The sequence below is a fragment of the Lepidochelys kempii genome, chromosome 1, assembly GCF_965140285.1.
Source record: "Lepidochelys kempii isolate rLepKem1 chromosome 1, rLepKem1.hap1, whole genome shotgun sequence".
NCBI lineage: Eukaryota > Metazoa > Chordata > Testudines > Cheloniidae > Lepidochelys > Lepidochelys kempii.
The window spans coordinates 296,562,804-296,583,632 of NC_136380.1; the positions used below are offsets into that span (position 1 = coordinate 296,562,804).

General features: G+C 42.6%; 1 protein-coding gene across 2 annotated transcripts in view; it reads left to right on the forward strand.

Moving 5' to 3' along the window:
* Positions 1–5,237: 5,237 nt before the first annotated feature.
* NELL2 (neural EGFL like 2) overlaps positions 5,238–20,829 on the forward strand; it is a 238,004-nt gene continuing 222,412 nt past the window's right edge. For both annotated transcript variants that reach the window (XM_073327999.1, XM_073328000.2), the window contains exons 1-2: positions 5,238–5,759; positions 6,191–6,319. In XM_073327999.1, the coding sequence (XP_073184100.1) occupies positions 5,705–5,759; positions 6,191–6,319 (184 nt within the window). In that variant the 5' untranslated portion in view covers positions 5,238–5,704. The remainder of the gene's footprint in view (positions 5,760–6,190; positions 6,320–20,829) is intronic.

Below are 20,829 nucleotides of genomic sequence, written 5' to 3' on the forward strand. Positions count from 1 at the left end.
CACATTGCAAAACATTCTCACAATTTGCACATGTGGCAGTTTCTGTGCAGGGCACTTGGGGGAGTCCTCAGCTATAATAGCAGAGGTAGTAAAGGTCCAGATTGAGGTGTATGAGAAGAAGCTCCCAGAGCACAATCCATCTGCCGTTTCCTTAACTTGATCCCATAAAGACCCTCACCTTCAGCAGCATCAAATTCACACCAAATTAAAAAAACTGCTGCTCTTTGACAATAGACTATGTGCCACATTCCACTTCAAACTATGTAGTATCATGTTTTACAAATCCTTTTCTGTATAACTGCTGCATTAAAACATTCCAGTTTACAGTGTTGAATACACAACTGTGTATGCTTTGCAACACTAGAGGCACAGTTTCTTAGCTTGCACTTTTTTTTTAAAAAGACTCTAAAGCATATCACTGTTTTATAAGTAGGTCAGTGAAAACTCTACATATTTCTTAAACTCACATGGACTCTCCAGGTTCGGGGTAGGAATACATGGCAGTAATTACAGTGAATAAAATATTTGTTTTTCTTTAAAAATAGACTCAGTTGAGCTGCAGTAAAATGTAGTGGTTTCCTAATGCAATGTTGTCATCTGCATGCTTTTGAGCTTTTTTCAGTTCATCTTATTAGTATATCACAATTAATGAGTTTCTTTTTGCAGTGAAGTTGTTCATGAGTCTGATGCTTGTAAAGTTTCTCTAACTTTAATTTTTCATGCAAACTGAGAACTTAAAACACATTTCATGGTCTGTTTGTTTCTCAGTACATTCTAAAAAATTCTAGATCTAATAGTTACTGGTCAATATTTATTTTGACATTTTTTCCTTTATCCAGAAGGCCTCATAAAAAGGCAACATTAACTTACCAGAAATCTGTCCTCAATTAGTCATGTTACAGAGCACCCATTTTAGTGGAAGTTAGGCTGAATTACTCCCCTCCATCTCTGCCAACTGGAGGGGAAGAAAGTAGAAGAGCTGGATCTGTGACATGCTTCTATTAGTGCTTGTGGAAGTGCTACCATAGGAGCTCTGCAGATGTAGGCCTCTGTGGATTGTGTGGGAGCATGGCAGGGGTAATAGGTATTCTCTTCACCATCAACACTTCTGTGGTGTTCTTCTCAGTAAGGTACAGAGAGCATGTGCAAACTGTCACAGCTCACAATTTACACCATCTGGGAATCTGTCCCCTTGTATTCAACACTTTTTAAAAATTATTTTCATTTAAACATAGTAGAGCACAGTGTCCAGAGTGGGCTGTCTGTAGTTTCCAGCAGTCTGGTCTAGAGCCCACCTTCCAAGATGGATGATGACTTTTAGTCTCTGTAGCCACATCCTTACTCCACACACAGTCTTTACCCAGCTCATGGGTCCAACTGTCTCAAGATAGCACTTACTGAATCAGCATTCCCTTGAATGGTTTCTCCTCTCCTCCATGACCTCTTCTTTATGAGGACTAGGAGAGGGAGTTCTGATGACAACAACTGGGAGGTGCACTGATATGGGACTGTAGAGCCAGTGTGAAGGCACATGGCCTCTCACTGGTGGCCCTGATCTCTTATAGATCCCTGAGTTATGCAAAGCATTATGGTCAGCATGTTACGAGTGCTGAACCCCCCTGCTCCTTCTGCAGTGGGTCAAATTATGTTTCTTTTCCCCTTCCTTAACAGAAGGAAGAGGAAACTGTGTATACGCAAACTCAGAAAGTTTCCAGTCACCTACTCTGGGACAACCTTCATGGAGAGCATCTTAGGTACTTACACCATGTCCATTACTGTGGTATCAGAGTGCTTTCTTCATGAGAGCTATTCCAGGCTATTCTTAATGGGTTGACAATCTGGAAAGCGTTTAGCAAAGAGAAGGATTTTACATATACTTCAGTTTTAGGCATGTTGGCTTGATCAGACCTAGCAAGGTTGTGTCTACCAAAGCTGGAAATTGCATCTCTGACTCCCGTGCAGACGTATCCTAAGAGAAGGTAAAGGGGTGACTTGATCACTGTTTATAAGTACCTGCACAAGGAAAAAATACTTGATAATGGGATCTTCAGTATAGCAGCAAACGTATACCAAGAACCAATGGCTGGAAGTTAAAACTAGACAAATTCAGACTGGAAATAAAGTATGCATTTTTAACAGTGAGGGTAATTAACCATTGAAACAATTTACCAAGAGTTGTGGTTGATTCTCCATCATTGGCAATTTTTAAAATCAGTACTGGATGTTTTTCTAAAAGATAGGCTCTAGTTGAAACAGAAGTTATTTCAGGGAGGTTCTATGGCCTGTTTTACAGGAGGGCAGACTAGATGATCACAGTGGTTTCTTCTGGCTTTAGAATCTCTGCATATTCAGAAAACCTATTTACTCAGGCTTCATGGAAAAAGAGTGGATTTCCCTTGAGGTCGGCAGTTCTCATTACTTTACTTTTCTTCACTGCTTTGGATCTGATCTCAATGGGAGTTCTGTCATTGACTTCCATGGTGACCTTTGAGCAAAAGGGAAACCTCCAGATACTCTTGGGTGCTATTTTGTGATTGATAAAAGGCTGGTTTTTTAGGCACAAAAAAAAGTCACAATATGACTGTAAAATACCATACACATTAATGTGACATTTGCAGCAATCATAAAATAGTGGTAAATTTCTAAGGTTTGATAAACTAATATTTTGTACTTTTTTTTTCTTTCACTGACAATTTTACACAGGCAAATAACTATTCGTACCCCCACTTAGAGATGTGGCAACAAAGGTGTGGAAATGTAAATATCTTGCACAAGGGAAGTTTGTTTCAGAGCTGGAAACAAAACCTTTGTATGAGTTTAAGGTTCATCCTTCTACAGGCAATGGCCAACAAAAACCCTGTTGTCACAAGTTACAGCCCTCATCACCAGACTGGTGCCTCTTCCTTGTCGAGCTGGGGATTAGCCTGAGGCTGACACCCACGTCCGTGAGCTGTGCACCAGCATTCTGTCTGCTCCTGCCTATGACCCTTCTCTCAGCTCCCAGAACTTCAGTGTCCTCTTTGCAACTCAGTTCTCCAGCTAGGTCATCATCTGTGTTTCCCCTTGCCAGGTGGGGGGTGTATCTCTGTCTAACAGTCCAGCCACTTCCCCAGTGGCAAGTGAGGGGAAGGGGCCAGGCCCGCCCACTACTCTGGGCCCCAATCCAGGGACCCTGTGAATAGCAGCCTTCTGCTGCTTCTCTGTAACCCCTGTCAATGCTGCTATATTTCCCTGGGCCACTTCACCCTCACCTCAAGGCACTCAGCTGCTCAGTTCCAGCAGCCAACCACTTCCTGTCCAAGGTGCTTATGGTTCTCTCTGCCCTCTAACTGACCTACTCTGCCCTGCAGGTCCCTTTTATGGGAGCTTACCAGGCCCGGATTGGTTGCTTCCTGCAACTCCTCCATGAGTGGCTGTACTTCACGCAGATTCTTTGGGCTGTTCGGAGGACTCACCTCCATTGCTTCTTCTGGGGCAGAGCATGATTAACCCCTCTCTGGCTCTGTGGGGTAGGCACTCCATCATACCTATTTTCACGATTTTCAAAATGTCCTCTCTAAAAATCTTCCATTTTCCTACAAAAATGCCCAATAGGCAAACTTAATTTTCACCCATTCTTAAGAGTAAAAAATATTTTTGGTAGTTATTAGACAAAATAGATGTGGGCTGTCCCGTTTCTCATCTCAATTCAGTGAAATAGTGTGTGGAAGTTTTGTTGGGGGAGCATATGTAATATACTCATCTGTAATATTACACTGGCAATCCAGTTTGGATTCCAGTTTACCCCTTACACTGAAAGATCACTGCACTAGCTGATGTGCCACTTCATATGTAAGTTTTATTTAATTACTGGAGATGTCTGATTTTTATTATTATTATTTGTGCTAAAAGATCAATCTGAGACTTCCCCTGAGCCTAGAAAATGATATATTGGAATAGCACTTAGGGTTCTTACTTTAATATTTTGACACTGATTCCCAACAAGAACATGAAAATAAAGTGGTAAAGCAGTATCACTATCAACCAGTAAGTGGTACAAGGGCTTATTAAAAGATCAGCAGCCTCCGTCTAATGGGGAAATGACAGTTTGTTACCCACCAGCATTCTCACACCTCGGAGGCTTTTCAATAGGTTGTTTTAACAGGGAAGTTCCACGCGATTTTCCCTGGGAGGCATGTGGCGTATATGCCTCACCCCCTCTGTAACCTGAGGCAGAGGGATGCTGAGCCCACCGCCCACCCCCCAGTGTCCCACTGACACTGCAGCAGCCCACCTCCGAAGCAGCTTCGCTTCTCTGGAAGGGTTCCCATTAGAAATGTTCGAATGGACTTTTCTGAATCTTGCAAGCTGTCATAGGAAGGGCATGTCAGCGCCGCACCCATTCTGCCTGGGCTGGGCCACTCCAGGACAGCTCCTGCCCGTCATACAAGATGAACCCGCACTTTCTTTCTCAGGGCTCCCACTCACACCCCCATGCCACCTGCTATTTCCAGAGCCCCCAGGAAGCTGAAATCCCACCCTTCCTGCAGGCAGGGCTGCCTGCCACCTTGTCCTTAGCTAGAAGCCCAGTGGGATGGGCACGGGAAAGCTGGGCCCTGCCCTACACACCATGGTCCAGGGGCTAGAGGGGCTCACACAGGCTCCCCCTTAATGAGGTGCCTGGAGATCATCCCGCTGTTCCCTATATTGTTGGGATCCCTCATCCCATATCACTTCCCCTTAGCTCCTTGGCCAGTGGGTTGCACAGTGGGGAGCTGGGGAGGGTGCTGTGGACCCCCCAATCCCTTGGCCCATTAGCCCCTAGGTGGGGTGTGTGTGCTGAGGGGTAATTGGGGCTCCCCATCCCTCTGCCCATTAGCTGCTAGGTTGGGGGGGTATTCTGAGGGGTAACTGAGGCTCCCATCCCTCTGCCCATTAGCCCCTCTCTGATGATGGGAGCTGGGGCTCCCAGCCCTTGGACAGGGGGAATCCTGTCCTGCTAAGGGGGTGGGTGGGGCAGCTGGGAGGGCCTCCATCTAAGGCAGCACCCCGGAAGACTGGGCCTCCCGGCTGTAACCCAGCACGGTACTTGGAGGTGCCGAGACGCCGGGCGGGAGGAGCGGGAGGAGGCGGGCGTTGTTGGACAGCCCCCATTGCCTGCAGCTATTGGCCCCAGGCCGCCCCCTGCCCCACGAGTGTCCCCCCTCCGAGCTCGGGGAGGAGACTGGGGCTCCTGCGGGAGCCCGCGAGGGGGAGGCGGCGGCGCCAGCTGCTCCTGAGCCCGGGAGCTGCGCTTGGTAACGGCGGGGAGGCTTGGCGACAGAGCCCGGGGGAGCAAGGGCCACGGGAGCGTCTCATCCTCCTCCCCCGCCCCAGAGGAGCAATTTATTCTCTCGCAGCCCGCTAGGCTCTCCATTGTCTCTGCCCGGCGGCGGGACCGGGCTGCGCGCCTCACTCCGCCGGCTCGCTCCATTGGTCGGCAGCGGCTGGCTTGTGTGCTCAGGCGTCGGCACCTGGCTCGTGGGGCGCGGAGGCTCCGGGCTGGGGCGGCGGCTGCTCCGCGTTCAGGAATGATGTGCGCAGCGGGGAGGCTAAGTGGCTCGCTCGCCTGTTGGGTCCGAGCTTTCTACTGAAAGAGGAGGCGGCTGGGGTGCGCGGCTCTGAGATTTTGCTCCCCCACAGCTTTCAAAGGGGGGGTGGGATATGGACTGACTAGCTCTGTACCATGGAGTCCGCGAGTTGGTTAAGCACCTTCTGCTTTCTCTTCTGTCTGAGACCAGGTAAGTGGACGCCCAGAATTTTGAAAAGCAGCATGAAGAAAGCGAGAGATTGAGAGAGGAAAAACCAACCAACCTCCCCCGCCCCCCATCTCCCAAATCCCACAGCTCGCCCCAAAATCTGGGAAGAGACAGATGGAATAAGCCAGGGCGATCTCTCTCTTCACAGCCGTCTGGGAGGGGGACTCGCATGAATTTTCTGGCGGAAACTCGTGTGGCTTTTTGAGTCAAAATGGAACTTCATGGCGAGATGTATGTTAAAGTAGGTCATGCCAGTCGGGCAGAGTGCTTGTCTCTCCCAGGCGCTGCTGATGACAGGTACTAGGCTGAGAAGGAGCTAGGGGATTAGTCGACTTTGTTCTCTTTGTTGTTTCTTCACGCTGTCGAAAAGTTAAATGCTCGGCAAATGGAGTAACTAATCATTTCTGGGTCAGTTTTAGGGTTTGGTGTGGACCCCTCGCTGCAGATTGACGTGCTGTCAGAATTGCAGCTGGGAAATTCCATAGCCGGAGTGCTGCAGGTCCAAGGGCTGCACAATGGGAGCAGAGCATTTCTCTTCCAAGGTATCGAGCATCTTTCCTATACTCCAGGCTGGGGTCAACCAAGGCTATTTGAATAATTTCTGAACTTGCCGGCAAATGTGTTTGACTGAACTTTTGCATTAGCTTGATGGCTGACACTATTCCTGAGGGATGATGCACAGATGATCCATTTTTAACAGCAAGGTTGCGTCCTGCTCTTTAAGAGTCCATGTTTTTTTCCCCCTCTCCCTGCCTACTTTTCTTTCACTCTCTTGCCCATTTTTTTTGATTGATGGAAACTTAATTAATGTACAGCAGGAACGATGATGGCAGATGGCTTATTTTGTGAGTTGTGGGGAGCAATGAATAAGAACAACACACTCTTCTGAGCTGGAGGCAATTGATTTAGCTGGAAAACGCTAAACTAAGCTCCAGTTCTAGCTAAGAAAATACTCACTGAAAGTTTTATGTGAATAGACCAAAATGCTGAAATGAACTGTCCAGAGACTTGAGGCATGGGGCTCAAAACGTGAATATTTGCAGGGAACAAAAGAGTCCCTTCTGAACTGTAATGTTGCGCCCATTATACCAGAGAAAGAAAGAATGAATTTTGGCCATGTCTTAAAACCTCTGATTATTTCTCATGCCAGCCAAAGGACAGAAGCAGTAGTCTTGTCACAGTTTGAATAAATAAATTTCAGGTCTTAATTCCAAAATAATAAAACCTTCGTATAATCTAGTTCTCATTCTTAATGAAATAATAATGATAAAAAGATCATTTGAACTCATTGGTTTGGGTTATTTTGTCTGTACCTGTTAATTTTCAAATTAAAGTTTAATTATAGTTTTAAAATGTCATGGGATTTTAAATCAAGCTGCTGACAAGAATTAAATTCTGAGGAAAAGAAATTGCAGGCTTCATTAAAAAAAAATCCTGAAAGGTGGATGTTTGGAAGTAGATCTGTCATCTGAAAGCAGCTACAATGTGCTTTTTAAATGTGGCTAAACAGGAGCAGGGAAGATGGTTCAACATATGGTGGAGTGAGAATAAAGCCCTGCATCACTCTGCAGTTTTAAAACAGAGAGGATTGATTGTTCACATCATTTGTTGGGTTAGGAGTTTTTACTCTGTTCTGAAATGATTTCTGGTGCAACAGGCAAGAGGTAGTGCTACCCAGAGAGGGCAGTTGTAATTTGAGAGAGGTATAATGTGGGAATAGAAATTCTTTGTCACTTTTGCATTAATGATCCAAAAGCAAATAGTCACTAAAGGTCCTTTTAAAGGGGAATCTCCATAGTAGTGTGTTTCCCTGCTACAGCCAGCATGTGTCACTATGATCATTAACATTGAAGCATCGGCATATGCCTTCAAAAAGGAGCCAATTGACACATGCTGTATTTAAACAGAAATGGGCTCATTATTTCAGAGCTTCGACTTCTACAAGAATGGATAATTCTTAGAATGGCAACATGTTTGTGTGGCTCTGTAGTTTGAGTTCCAAAATACTTTAAATGTATACCTAGTTGTTCCAGTGTAAGGCCCCATGCTGTTTTTATTGGGGGGTGGGAGGGGAGTCAAAACTCACATTAACTTCAATGGTAATGGGACTGGTCATTTTCAAGAATAGTCCATTTTATTGTATATTTCTCCAGTGTTGACTTAAAAATCACTGGAGGTTTTTTAACTACTGCCTTTCTCCTTATGTAACTGCTATGTCGTTCTGGGATGCATTGCCAATCTAATCAGATACAATGCTTCTGTTAAAGGTCAAGGACCCTAAACAAATGGGACTGATAGGACCTTAAACTCTCAGGCCTTTTTTTATTGTGGTTCTTCTCCCTGGTCCCCTTATTATATCTAATAAAAATACTTTTGTCTAAAGTGGTTGCTGAGGGCACTCAGCATCTCTTGGGAAGCCTTCCTCACATTGCAGGATTGGATGCTTTTCTCCTATTGCTATATGGCTAAATGACTGATTTTCTTACAATAAAGACAGTCTTCTCTGGATGGACAGACTTGTATTTTTCTTACTTGCATTTAGGAATATAGGCATTGCCATACTGTATCAGACCAGTGCTCTATTTAATCATTTTCATTCTGGTCTTCCACAATAAAGGACCGGGCAAACGAGACCATCTTTACTTCCTGTATATTAATTTGCTGAATGCAAAATTATTGATTTTATTTTTCCTCACCCTTGCCAGGGCTGTAGTCAGAGACATAAATCCTTAGTCATATTCTGAAAGAACCAAATAACAGAAGTAGTTGAAATGAACAGACTGGAGACATCCTGGATTCTTTACTAGCTCTGTGGGATCTATCTTCCCTCTCTTCTTTTCATATAGCTTAACTACATGAGATTTTGCGATGATTTTTTTTCTATCAAGAGTGTCTTTGGGCTACACCCTCAGTTGCTGTAAATCAATGTGGCTTCTATTGATTATTTGTTAATTGTGTTGCTCTTCCCATGGAAGTTCTTGGCGAAATTGAATGGGAGCAGAATCAGGCCCCTAATTCAATCCTATTCACAACAAATATTCTTGATACATCTATTTAAAAAGCATAAAAGAACTGAATGCAGAATGTATCATTATCTTTGAACATTTCAGAACAGTGGAGGCATGAACAGCTAACCGTCACAGGACAATTAAAGAAACAAAAGGGAGAAGTGAATGTAAAATAGTGGTCTCTCTCCTGCAGTCCTTACCTGGAGAAAAAGTCATTTTGATGTAAGTGGGGGTTTTGCCTGAGAAGAGACTGCAGAATTGGGTCTTGTACCATTTTGTAACACCAGATTTTTTTTTTTGCCTAATTAGGTATTCAGATAAAATTGTCCTTTCAGAATTAATTCTCATAGGAACCTATATTCTCAGGAGATATAATTTACTAATGGGTTATGAATTTAGTTTCACTCTTTCATGGTTCCTTCAGTAGAATCTAGATTGCTTCATATGCAGTTTCAGGTTCAAAAATAATTTGACATTCCAAAGTCACAGCCACTAAGACCCTCTTATTCTGTGTCAGACTGATCCTGCACTATTAAAGTCATTGGTACTTTTGCCATTGACTTCAAAAGGATCAAGATCAAGCACTATGTAGCTACAAGGGTTTCCATCACTGCAGAGATGTAATTGCACCATAATTGTAAGTACTTCAGTGTTGCTGATGGGAGAACACATTTTTAAATAGAAAATGGGGGGAAGTCTTCTTCTAAAAAGGATGATGTTGCTAAATATGGATATATACCAGTCACCAAGCAACCACAAACACAAGTATGGCAAGAGCTCTTTTAGAGGAACTGTCCGAATCTTGTAAACCTCGGGATTTCATAGGATTGACTTGAAAGGCCCACAACCAAAACACCAACTGGAAATCAGTATTTGCTGGTTATGCATGACACCTCGAAGTATATGGTGGTGCTAGGGTGACCAGATGTTCCGATTTTACAGGGACAGTCCCGATTTTTGGGTCTTTTTCTAATATAGGCTCCTATTACCCCCCCACCCCATCCTGATTTTTCACACTTGCTGTCTGGTTACCCTAGGTGGTGCAGTCACTGAAGGATAAAAGGACTGAGATAATTACGGCTGCACTGAGGAAACATGTAGTATTGCAGTTCAGCCCACCAAGTTGCACCTGGTATAAAGGAGTCACCCTGAGGTTGGGAATTAACAGCTCATACCTTTCAGGAAACTCCAGTCTGTTTTCACAATTGTAACCACAGGGATGTGCTGGCTACCGCTTCCTGCAGCTCCCATTGGCTGAGAATGGGGAACTGTGGCCACTGGGAGGTGTGGGGAGCTGGGTCTGCGGACGGTAAATGTAAACAAAATGTCTCACGGCCCGCCTTTGGATTACCCTGATGGGACTGCGTGCCGAAGGTTGCTGACACCTGTGCTAAACTAAGGGACCATTCAAGGTGAAGTCGCCTGTTAACACCCCTGTAGTCATGGGACAAAAAGGGGGGTTAGTGAGTTACAGATTGTTGTAATAAACCATAAATCCAATGCCTTTATAAAGACCATGATTTTTAGTGTCTAGTTAAGGTATGAATTTTAAGCTCCCAGGCTCCTTTTTTGAAAGTGTTATGCAGGTTTCCTTTGAGAATGAGGGCTGATAGATCAGATATAGAGTGATCACTTTGTGAAAAGTGTTCACCCATAAGTGATAGGGTGTTTTTTTCTTTTATCATATTCCTGAGTGAGTTAATTCAAGAGCTTAGTGATTGGTTTCACCCACATAGTTGTTGTGGCATTTAGTGCACAAGTGTTTGCATGACGGTGTATACGATCCGTGATCCACACTAGGAATCTGCTGGTAAAAGGCTTTGACATCACCAACTAAAACACTAAGTACTATGCTGTTTTCTTATCAGTGCACTTGATCACAGTGATCATTAGCTCAAAGTCTATCAAGTACTTGCAGTTTCCAGTCTCATCTGCATGACCAGTAAATTGCTTCTCAGGCAAAAGTGCTTTTGCCATGTTGAAGTATCAGTTGTAATACTTGCTTATAGCAACCAAAGGACTTATTTGAACACTGCAAGGAACAACTCTGGTACCCCAGGCAGGACTATATACAGACTGTGTTTCTCAGGAGTATGAAAAATCCACACCCTTGAGCTACATAATGACAGGTTTCAGAGTAGCAGCCGTGTTAGTCTGTATTCACAAAAAGGAGTACTAGTGGCACCTTAGAGACTAACCGATTTATTTGAGCATAAGCTTTCGTGAGCTACAGCTCCGATGAAGTGAGCTGTAGCTCATGAAAGCTTATGCTTAAATAAATTGGTTAGTCTCTAAGGTGCCGCAAGTACTCCTTTTCTTTTTATGACTGCAAGAGTATTTGTTGCATTTTGAACTGCCCTTCTTTATTTCAGGAGTTTCATGGACAACTACAGCATTAGAGACTAATGAAAAGTTTGAACATTATGGGTTTGATCATGCCAAATGCTGATCTTGTCAGAGTCCAGTAAAATATTTACACACGTATATAATCCCATTTAAATAAATTGTTTAACTGCTAATAGAAAATTGTGTTCTCAGATTTTAGCACCAAAATAAGGACAGTAAGTGTAACTTAGTTTCTTTAAACCACTACTGTGAGTAATACTTTTGTATCATTCTGTCTCTGAAGTTAAGGCTCTGTATCTTTTATACTCTGGTGGTGTCCAAAAGCCCCGGTCCCTTTGCTCTGGGTGCTGCACAAACACAAATGATCAGACAGTCCATCACGAACTCCTCTTGCATCAAGTTACAGGAGACGTAGAGTGGGTGAACAGATCATTCTACAGCATGTAAAAATAGGCATATAAAAAAGAGTATCAAGGAATGGTGCTGCATGATGTTTGTGTTATTATTGGATGGAAGTCTAAGGAAAGTATATATCCATCAAAGGAAAGAGAAAATAAGAGGACTGACAGAAAAGTGAAGTCAGACAGTTAATAAATACTGGAATATTTTTGGCTGTAGTGACTTTACATAAGATAAATGTAAAAAGAATATGAAAGAGTAGAGACTTGTCTATGCTACAGGGGAATTTTGTTCTAAGCTACGCAATTTGAATTACATGAGTAGCATAACTCAAATTGACGTAGCTTAGATCTACTTACCGCGGGGTCCAAACTATGTGATGTCGACAGGAGACGCTCTCCCGTCGACTCTCCCTACTTTTCTTGATCTGGTGGAGTACAGGAGTCGATGGGAGAGCAATCTGCAATTGATTTAGTGGGTCTTCACTGGACCCACTAAATCGACTGCCGATGCATTGATCGCCGCACATTGATTCCCCGGTAAGTGTAGACAAGCCCTAAGAAATCTTATGATTGGAATGCTGGATTTTGGAGCTCGTTCAGAAAAGCAACTAGTTTCTTCAGTTGAAATATTTAGCATTTAAGTGTTTATAGTCAAAGCCCAGATATAGCTGATGAGCAGAAATGGTCCTAGTGGCAGTATATGGTAGGTTCCAATGAAGAATGATATGTGGTATAAAACACAAAAGAGCAGATTTAATCTGTCAGTATGAATTATGAAATGACTTTAGTACTACTGGCTTTTGAATTGGCACAAACTACTGCCAAAAAATAAAACTAAAATAGACCAGTTTGTACAATGGTTCATCATGACTATATGGACAGCTAGCTCAGTATATATAAAGGTTAGCAGTACACTGTTGCAGTTTATATGCACTTATTATGTGTCCCTGGGTTTCCTGTCAGAAGGAGCATTCATTGTGTTTTGGTCTGTAATTATAGCTCCTCTCAGTGCCAAATAAATGAGTTAGAAAGAAACTTTAGAACTTTTTAAAATGAAATAAACTTTTATGTATCTGGAATAGGTTTCATGAAAATTTGATTCTGGCTTTGCACTTCACAAGGTTGTACTTGCAGTGTCATTCCCTTTCTAGTTTTGGAGAGATAGTGGTTTGTCTCTATGGAAGTAGCAGGGGTTTGGCTCTCCCTGGAGGCTAGGGCTGTAAGCGTGACGGCTATGTGCCTTTGTACTAACTCCTGGCTCTCCCTGGGCCCTTCCAGTTCCTTAACAGCATGGTTCCTGCAGGAAGACACTGTATGTGGGAGGAAAGGTAGGGTTCATGCAGCGTAGGGGGAGAAAGCAGATAAGTCTATGCTGACATGGACACAATAGTTTACCTGCCAAAATCTTGTGCGATTAGGGTGGGCTGGGGAGATATGATGCCAAAGAGAGTAGCTATCCCTTTGTGGTTTCCACAGCTTTGAGGAAGGGGGAGATGATGCAGTAGGACTGGCACTTCGCTCTTTTTTTACCTCTGCCTGTATTCAATGGAGTTCATTTCCAATGTCTGTGGAGAGGGTGGGGATAGGATGGTCAATGTAGCTTAGAATCTGGTAATTAATTCAATTTCAGTTACTTCTCCTACCCCTGCTGTTTAATTGTATACCTATAGGTAACAGGCATTGTTGAATTCTAGGAATACTTACAATACAAAAGTGAGGGTGCCGTAGTACTATATCGGTTCACGTAATAATCATTTGGGGTATGATTCTGCCAGAATGAGTAATACCTAATTCTGCAAGTAATCCTATTGATTTTAATAGTACTACTCATGGAGAAAGGTACTGCTCACATAAGAATGTGAGAATGGGACCCTTCTAATTTTAAGAATATGAGCAGAAATCTGTGGGACTCAGGTTACAATCTGGGCAAACCTTCTTTTGTCTAAGAACTGCTTTTTCCATAGCAATTCTGTTAGCTGGTTTAATGCAAATAATTACACACCATTTACACAATAACTGTTGGCTAAAGCTATTCACTTATAGCTATAAAATAATCATAATTGCTATTGTACATCACTTTCCTGTTCTTGAAGAAGGCCCACATGCCAACTTAATAGAATCTCAAGAAGAAAATTCCTAACTTGGCTGATTGTATCTCTAAACACATAGGGCTCAATTCAGTATATTTGTGTGAAAACCAGAGAGAGATTAATATGGCGCATAGCTCCAAAGTATGCACTGTAGGAAAATACGTGCACTCAGTACCAGTATATTCGAATGGGAGTTAAATTCTTGCTTAAATTGATGAGGGAGACTATTGAGTAAGTCAGAAGAATGAAGGCCAGCAAGTGGAATGGGCATCTGTCTGCATGTGACAGGACACCTAGGCAGCTGGTCAGTAGCAGATAAGCATAGATGGCAGTCACCAAACAACCTCTGTTGAAAGTATAGCAGGACACAATGGACTCTGTTGAAGTAAAATATCTTATGTTTTACATATGGTATAGTGCATAGCATTTTGATCCACTATGTAGAATGAGATATAGGGGATAGGGACTTCTGTACATCTGGTACCCGTTAAATGTGTTGCCCCCACGTTGCTGCTCAATACTCCCAGAGCAAAGAGATGGCATCCTGTGGGTGAGGTGTTGCTACTCTGTATGTAATTGTTTTTCTGTAATCTGTCTCTGATGGGACACGTGGTCACCAGAGAACAGCTATGACCAGCTACATAAGGGTTTTTTGGGGGTTTTCACAGCAATGGTCTTAGAACATAGGAATTTCCTGCACAGTACCTGATACTCTGGGTCAGTGCCTGAATGTATTTTTCTTCCCCTTACCCACACCCAACTCCAGTGTCTGCTGTGTGTGAAAGCACAGGTATGATATAAGGAACAGGGTGCCTGAACGTTCCTGTGGTCCAGTCCTGCCTACCCACTTTTAACTCATATTGTCCAGAGCCCATAGAAGTGGGATGGAAAGGTAGCTGTAGAACTGCTTGCTGAATATAGAGTCTGTCACAGTTTCAGGCTGACTGCACTTATAATCCTCCTTTATGGTCTACTTTAGGAGTGTCCAGTCAGGTCTCAGACCTCCAGCCCGCACCTATCTCTGGGCAGGGACCCATATCCCACTCCCTTCCGAGCAGGGGTTTTAAGGTTGCACAGCCCCTTGTCTTACTTTGTGCTATCCCCAGCAAGCCAGTCTGCCTAATGGCCAGCACCTGGGCTTTGCTTTCTCTCTGAGGGCTATGATAGATGTGATTTACCAGTAATCCAAACAGCTCTTTCTTAAGAAAGCACATTTATTCAAAGAAGGAAGAAGAAGTGGGACCGCTAAACACTGAGAATGGAGTGGAGGTCAAAGATAATCTAGGCATGACCCAATATCTAAACAAATACTTTGCCTCAGTCTTTAATAAGGCTAAAGAGGATCTTAGGGATAATGGTAGCATGACAAATGGGAATGAGGATATGGAGGTAGATATTACCATATCTGAGGTAGAAGTGAAACTCGAACAGCTTAATGGGACTAAATCGGGTGGCCTAGATAATCTTCATCCAAGAATATTAAAGGAATTGGCACATGAAATTGCAAGCCCATTAGCAAGAATTTTTAATGAATCTGTAAACTCAGGGGTTGTACCGTATGATTGGAGAATTGATAACATAGTTCCTATTTTTAAGAAAGGAAAAAAAGGTGATCCGGGTAACTACAGGCCTGTTAGTTTGACATCTGTAGTATGCAAGGTCTTGGAAAAACTTTTGAAGGAGAAAGTAGTTAAGGACATTGAGGTCAATGGTAAATGAGACAAAATACAACATGGTTTTACAAAAGGCAGATCGTGCCAAACCAACCTGATCTCCTTCCTTCAGAAAGTAACAGATTTTTTAGACAAAGGAAATGCAGTGGATCTAATTTACCTCGATTTCAGTAAGGCGTTTGATACTGTGCCACATAGGGAATTATTAGTTAAATTGGAAAAGATGGGGATCAGTATGAAAATTGAAAGGTGGATAAGGAATTGGTTAACAGGGAGACTATAGAGGGTCCTACTGAAAGGTGAACTGTCAGGCTGGAGGGAGGTTACCAGTGGAGTTCCTCAGGGATCAGTTTTGGGACCAATCTTATTTAATCTTTTTATTACTGACCTCAGCACAAAAAGTGGGAGTGTGCTAATAAAGTTTGCGGATGATACAAAGCTGGGAGGTATTGCCAATTTAGAGAAGGACCGGGAAATCCTACAGGAAGTTTTGGATGACCTTGTAAACTGGAGTAATAGTAATAGGATGAAATTTAATAATGAGAAGTGTAAGGTTATGCATTTAGGGATTAATAACAAGAATTTTAGTTATAAGCTGGGGACGCATCAATCAGAAGTAACGGAGGAGGAGAAGGACCTTGGAATATTGGTTGATCAGAGGATGACTATGAGCCACCAATGTGATATGGCTGTGAAAAAAGCTAATGCGGTCTTGGGATGCATCAGGCGATGTATTTCCAGTAGAAATCAGGAGGTTTTAGTTCCGTTATACAAGGCACTGGTGAGACCTCACCTGGAATACTGTGTGCATTTCTGGTCTCCCATGTTTAAGAAGGATGAATTCAAACTGGAACAGGTACAGAGAAGGGCTACTAGGATGATCCGAGGAATGGAAAACCTGTCTTATGAAAGGAGACTCAAGGAGCTTGGCTTGTTTAGCCTAACTAAAAGAAGGTTGAGGGGAGATATGATTGCTCTCTATAAATATATCAGAGGGATAAATACCGGAGAGGGAGAGGAATTATTTAAGCTCAGTATCAATGTGGACACAAGAACAAATGGATATAAGCTGGTCACTGGGAAGTTTAGACTTGAAATTAGATGAAGGTTTCTAACCATCAGAGGAGTGAAGTTTTGGAATAGCCTTCCAAGGGAAGCAGTGGGGGCAAAAGACCTATCTGGCTTTAAGATTAAACTTGATAAGTTTATGGAGGAGATGGAATGATGGGATAACATGATTTTGGTAATTAATTGATCTTTAAATATTCATGGTAAATAGATCCAATGGCCTGTGATGGGATGTTAGATGGGGTAGGATCTGAGTTACTACAGAAAATTCTTTCCTGGGTATCTGGTTGGTGAATCTTGCCCATATGCTTAGGGTTTAGCTGATCGCCACATTTAGGGTCGGGAAGGACTTTTCCTTCAGGGAAGATTGGAAGAGGGCCATGGAGGTTTTTCGCCTTCCTCTGTAGCATGGGGCACGGGTCACTTGCTGGAGGATTCTCTGGTCCTTGAAGTCTTTAAGCCACGATTTGAGGACTTCAATAGCTCAGACATAGGTGAGAGGTTTTTCGCAGGAGTGGGTGGGTGAGATTCTGTGGCCTACGTTGTGCAGGAGGTCGGACTAGATGATCATAATGGTCCCTTCTGACCTTAGTATCTATGAATCTATTCATAGGGAAAAAGCAACAAGACAAAACATTAAAAAACCCAGTAAACTAATTTAAATGCACACTAAACATACCAGGAGTCACCCATCAATCTTACGGGGCCCTGGTATCCCAAAGTCCTTCCAGTTCTTCAGCAGGATTTAAGCCCCTTTGGACAAAAGGTCATGTCCATTTGCTGGCTTAGAAAGAAAGCCCTGTACCAGTTCAAGCTCAGCTTTTTATATCAAAATCCCTTTCTTTGTGTGAGTCTATGGAATACCCAGTTTGAACCAGTATATGCAAACCTCTTCAGTGTTTCATTAGCAAAGAGTGAAGCTGAATGCAGGTTAAGTTGAACAAGTAGAACTTTGATGTGGACACAGTGGAAAAATGAGGACAGATTCATGCACAGAACTAAGCGGCAGGCCACAACTTTCTGGTAAATCTGAACACAGAGGAGGGGTGCTACCCACCCATCACACATAGTCTCCTATACCAGGCACTTAATTGGTTCCAGTGTGTGGGTTACAGGGCTCCTTACTGTATAACTTATAACTCAGAGTAGGCTTTGCTCAGCCCATTCCTCCCAGGACTCAGCTCTCTCTGGGTCCCAGTATCCTACTCCCCATGAGGGGACAGAGGGTGGGGACCATGGCCTACAAGGGCCACAAGGACTCACCTTGACCTGCAAGGGCCACAAGATCTGACCCTATCCCATAAGCCTGAAATCCATCATCAAAATTCCAGGTCTTCTCTTCTCTTAACCCAGCCCCCCATGGTTGGTTAGAACCCAGCCCCCCATGGTTGGTTAGAACGAGCCTCTGATAGTGTGGCTGACGTTATTAGGCCCTGTGATGGTGTCCCCTGAATAGATATGTGGGCACAGTTGGCAACGGGCTTTGCAAGGATAGGTTCCTGGGTTAGTGGTTCTGTTGTGTGGTATGTTGTATGTGGTTGTTGGTGAGTATTTGCTTCAGGTTGGGGGGCTGTCTGTCTCACAAATCTTGGGAGACAGGCCAGTCCTTGCCTACAGACAGCCCCGCAACCTGAAGCAAATACTCACCAACAACCACATACCACACAACAGAACCACTAACCCAGGAACCTATCCTTGCAACAAAGCCCGTTGCCAACTCTGCCCACATATCTATTCAGGGGACACCATCACAGGGCCTAATAACATCAGCCACATTATCAGAGGCTCGTTCACCTGCACATCCACCAATGTGATATTGCCATCATGTGCCAGCAATGCCCCTCTGCCATGTACATTGGTCAAACTGGACAGTCTCTACGTAAAAGAATAAATGGACACAAATCAGATGTCAAGAATTATAACATCCATAAACCAGTCGGAGAACACTTCAATCTCTCTGGTCACGCAATTACAGACATGAAGGTCGCTATCTTAAAACAAAAAAACTTCAAATCCAGACTCCAGCGAGAAACTGCTGAATTGGAATTCATTTGCAAATTGGATACTATTAATTTAGGCTTAAATAGAGACTGGGAGTGGCTAAGTCATTATGCAAGGTAGCCTATTTCCCCTTGTTTTTTCCTACCCCGCCCCCGGTCCCCCCTCCCCCAGACGTTCTGGTTAAACTTGGATTTATGCTGCAAATGGCCCACCTTGATTATCATACACATTGTAAGGAGAGTGATCACTTTAGATAAGCTATTACCAGCAGGAGAGTGGGGTGGGAGGAGGTATTGTTTCATGGTCTCTGGGTATATAATGTCTTCTGCAGTTTCCACAGTATGCATCCGATGAAGTGAGCTGTAGCTCACGAAAGCTTATCCTCAAATAAATTGGTTAGTCTCTAAGGTGCCACAAGTACTCCTTTTCTTTTAGCTTTATCTCAAGCTCTAAGATACACTAATATGCCCATCACTATGGTATCTAATGGTTTTGCCCTAGAAAAAATAGACTTAATATGATGTAAAAGGGGTTCCAATATTATAGTGGAACCTTTTTGGTTAGAGGTAGCAAGAGTTACATTGCTTTTCCATTATAAATGCTTATTTGGATAGTTCAGGTAATTATAACTTAGCCCTAAAAATAATAAAACAAATTTGTTGCTAACATAACATGATTAAGGTTAAGCCAGGGAATATGTTTATTTTTATGAAACCTGAAAAAAAATCAATGTAGCTATTTTTAATTTACAGTCTTGCAGATAAAAAATAGAAAGTGGTTTCAAATGTTGTTTTGTACTCCTGTAATTCAAAAATGTCTTTTCTGGTTCAGCACTGCCCCTCTGTAGTTTCCTCAGGTTCACCAAACAGTTGGGTGATAGCTGTGTAATATGACTTTAGAAAAGTGGATTTTGTACCCAACCAGCAACTCTTGACAGATGCTAGTCTTAAAAGAAGGCTAAAGATGGGCACATGGATAGAATAGAACAGAACTCTGAAAACAATGTTCATGAGGGTTTTAGCATATAGATGGAACATACATTTGCAGCAGCAAAATATTGAGGGCCGATTGTCATTCTTCAAAAGGAGCTATTACAATCTGTATTGTTAGTGATCCATAAACTGTGGACTCTTCTAGTGAAATTTGACCTGATTGGACCACAGTGGCTATGGTTTATGGTCACAAGAATCCTTTTCATAAAGAAGACTCATGTCAGCCTTGACAACATAGATTGCATTGTAAAAGTCCCTAAAGGCAAATAGTAAACCAGAAACGTTCCAAAGGAACTTTTGTGGCTTTGAGGTAAAAAATCTGTGTTTTAATAACTCTCTAAACACGTATTTGCATAATGGACCATTCAAGGCAGCCCTTATAATCACTATCTCTGGAACTAGTATCACTGGACTTTAAACATCATCACCTGTAAAAGTCTTAAGGGCCCAACAGGAATAAGTAAGTTCTCTGGTCAATAATCCTCTTTAAATTTTCTCTAAATACATTTTTTTAAAATGTTGGGGTATAAATAGATTAATCCAATGGACCATGTGGGGTTTGAGGGGAGGGGGTTTGCTGCAAAGGCAGAGGCAGCCAGTCATGGAGCAGGAATTTGATAGTTGGCTTTACTGAGACCACACCTGCAATTTGCATTCATTTCTGGGCTCATCCATCTCAAAAAGACATTGATTGAAAGCAAGGAGTTCAGAGGACAACAATAAAAATGATTATATAGCAAGGAGGATTGACTTACTAAGAAAGATTAAAGGAACTAAATATATATAGCTTGTCTAAGCAATGACTATGATGTAAGATGATAACAGTCTACAAGTTTTAGAAGGCTGTAAACCCTAAGAAGGAAGGATTTATTTAGTATTCTGAAAGGTGAAACTAAGAATAATGTAATGATATTAAGAAAGAAAATTTCAAGTAACAATCAGAAAAATCTTCCTGACAGTGAGCTATATTATATTGTGGCTTAGTCACTGAAAGGAAATGATGGAAGTTCCCATCACTTTGCTCTTGTAAAGGCAGGGTGGAAAAATTCTAGAAAATTATAAGATAGATTACAGTCATATTTTAATGCATTGGGTGGGGACTGACTGGCTGACCTAATTAGCATTTTTCAGCTCTATTTTATATAAATCTATGGTGATGAAGGATCAGTTAGAGCATTGTGTGTGTGTGTGTGTGCGCGCATGTGAGGGGAATTAGAGAGGCAGATTTTTAAAGATATAAAGGGGAATTAAATACCCAACACCAATTAAGATTAAAGCGTTTTCCTTTGTGCCTTTGAAAATCATTCCCATAGTTTTCATGTATTTTAGAGTTTACTTTAAAAGTGTTTTACATAAAACTGACATAATGAACTAAAACATACAAATGCAAAGAAAATCAAAGTTCAAGCTGCTGTTCTAACCTTTGTTCATCCTAGCATTGTAGATTGGGCATTACTTTTAGTACCTATGATA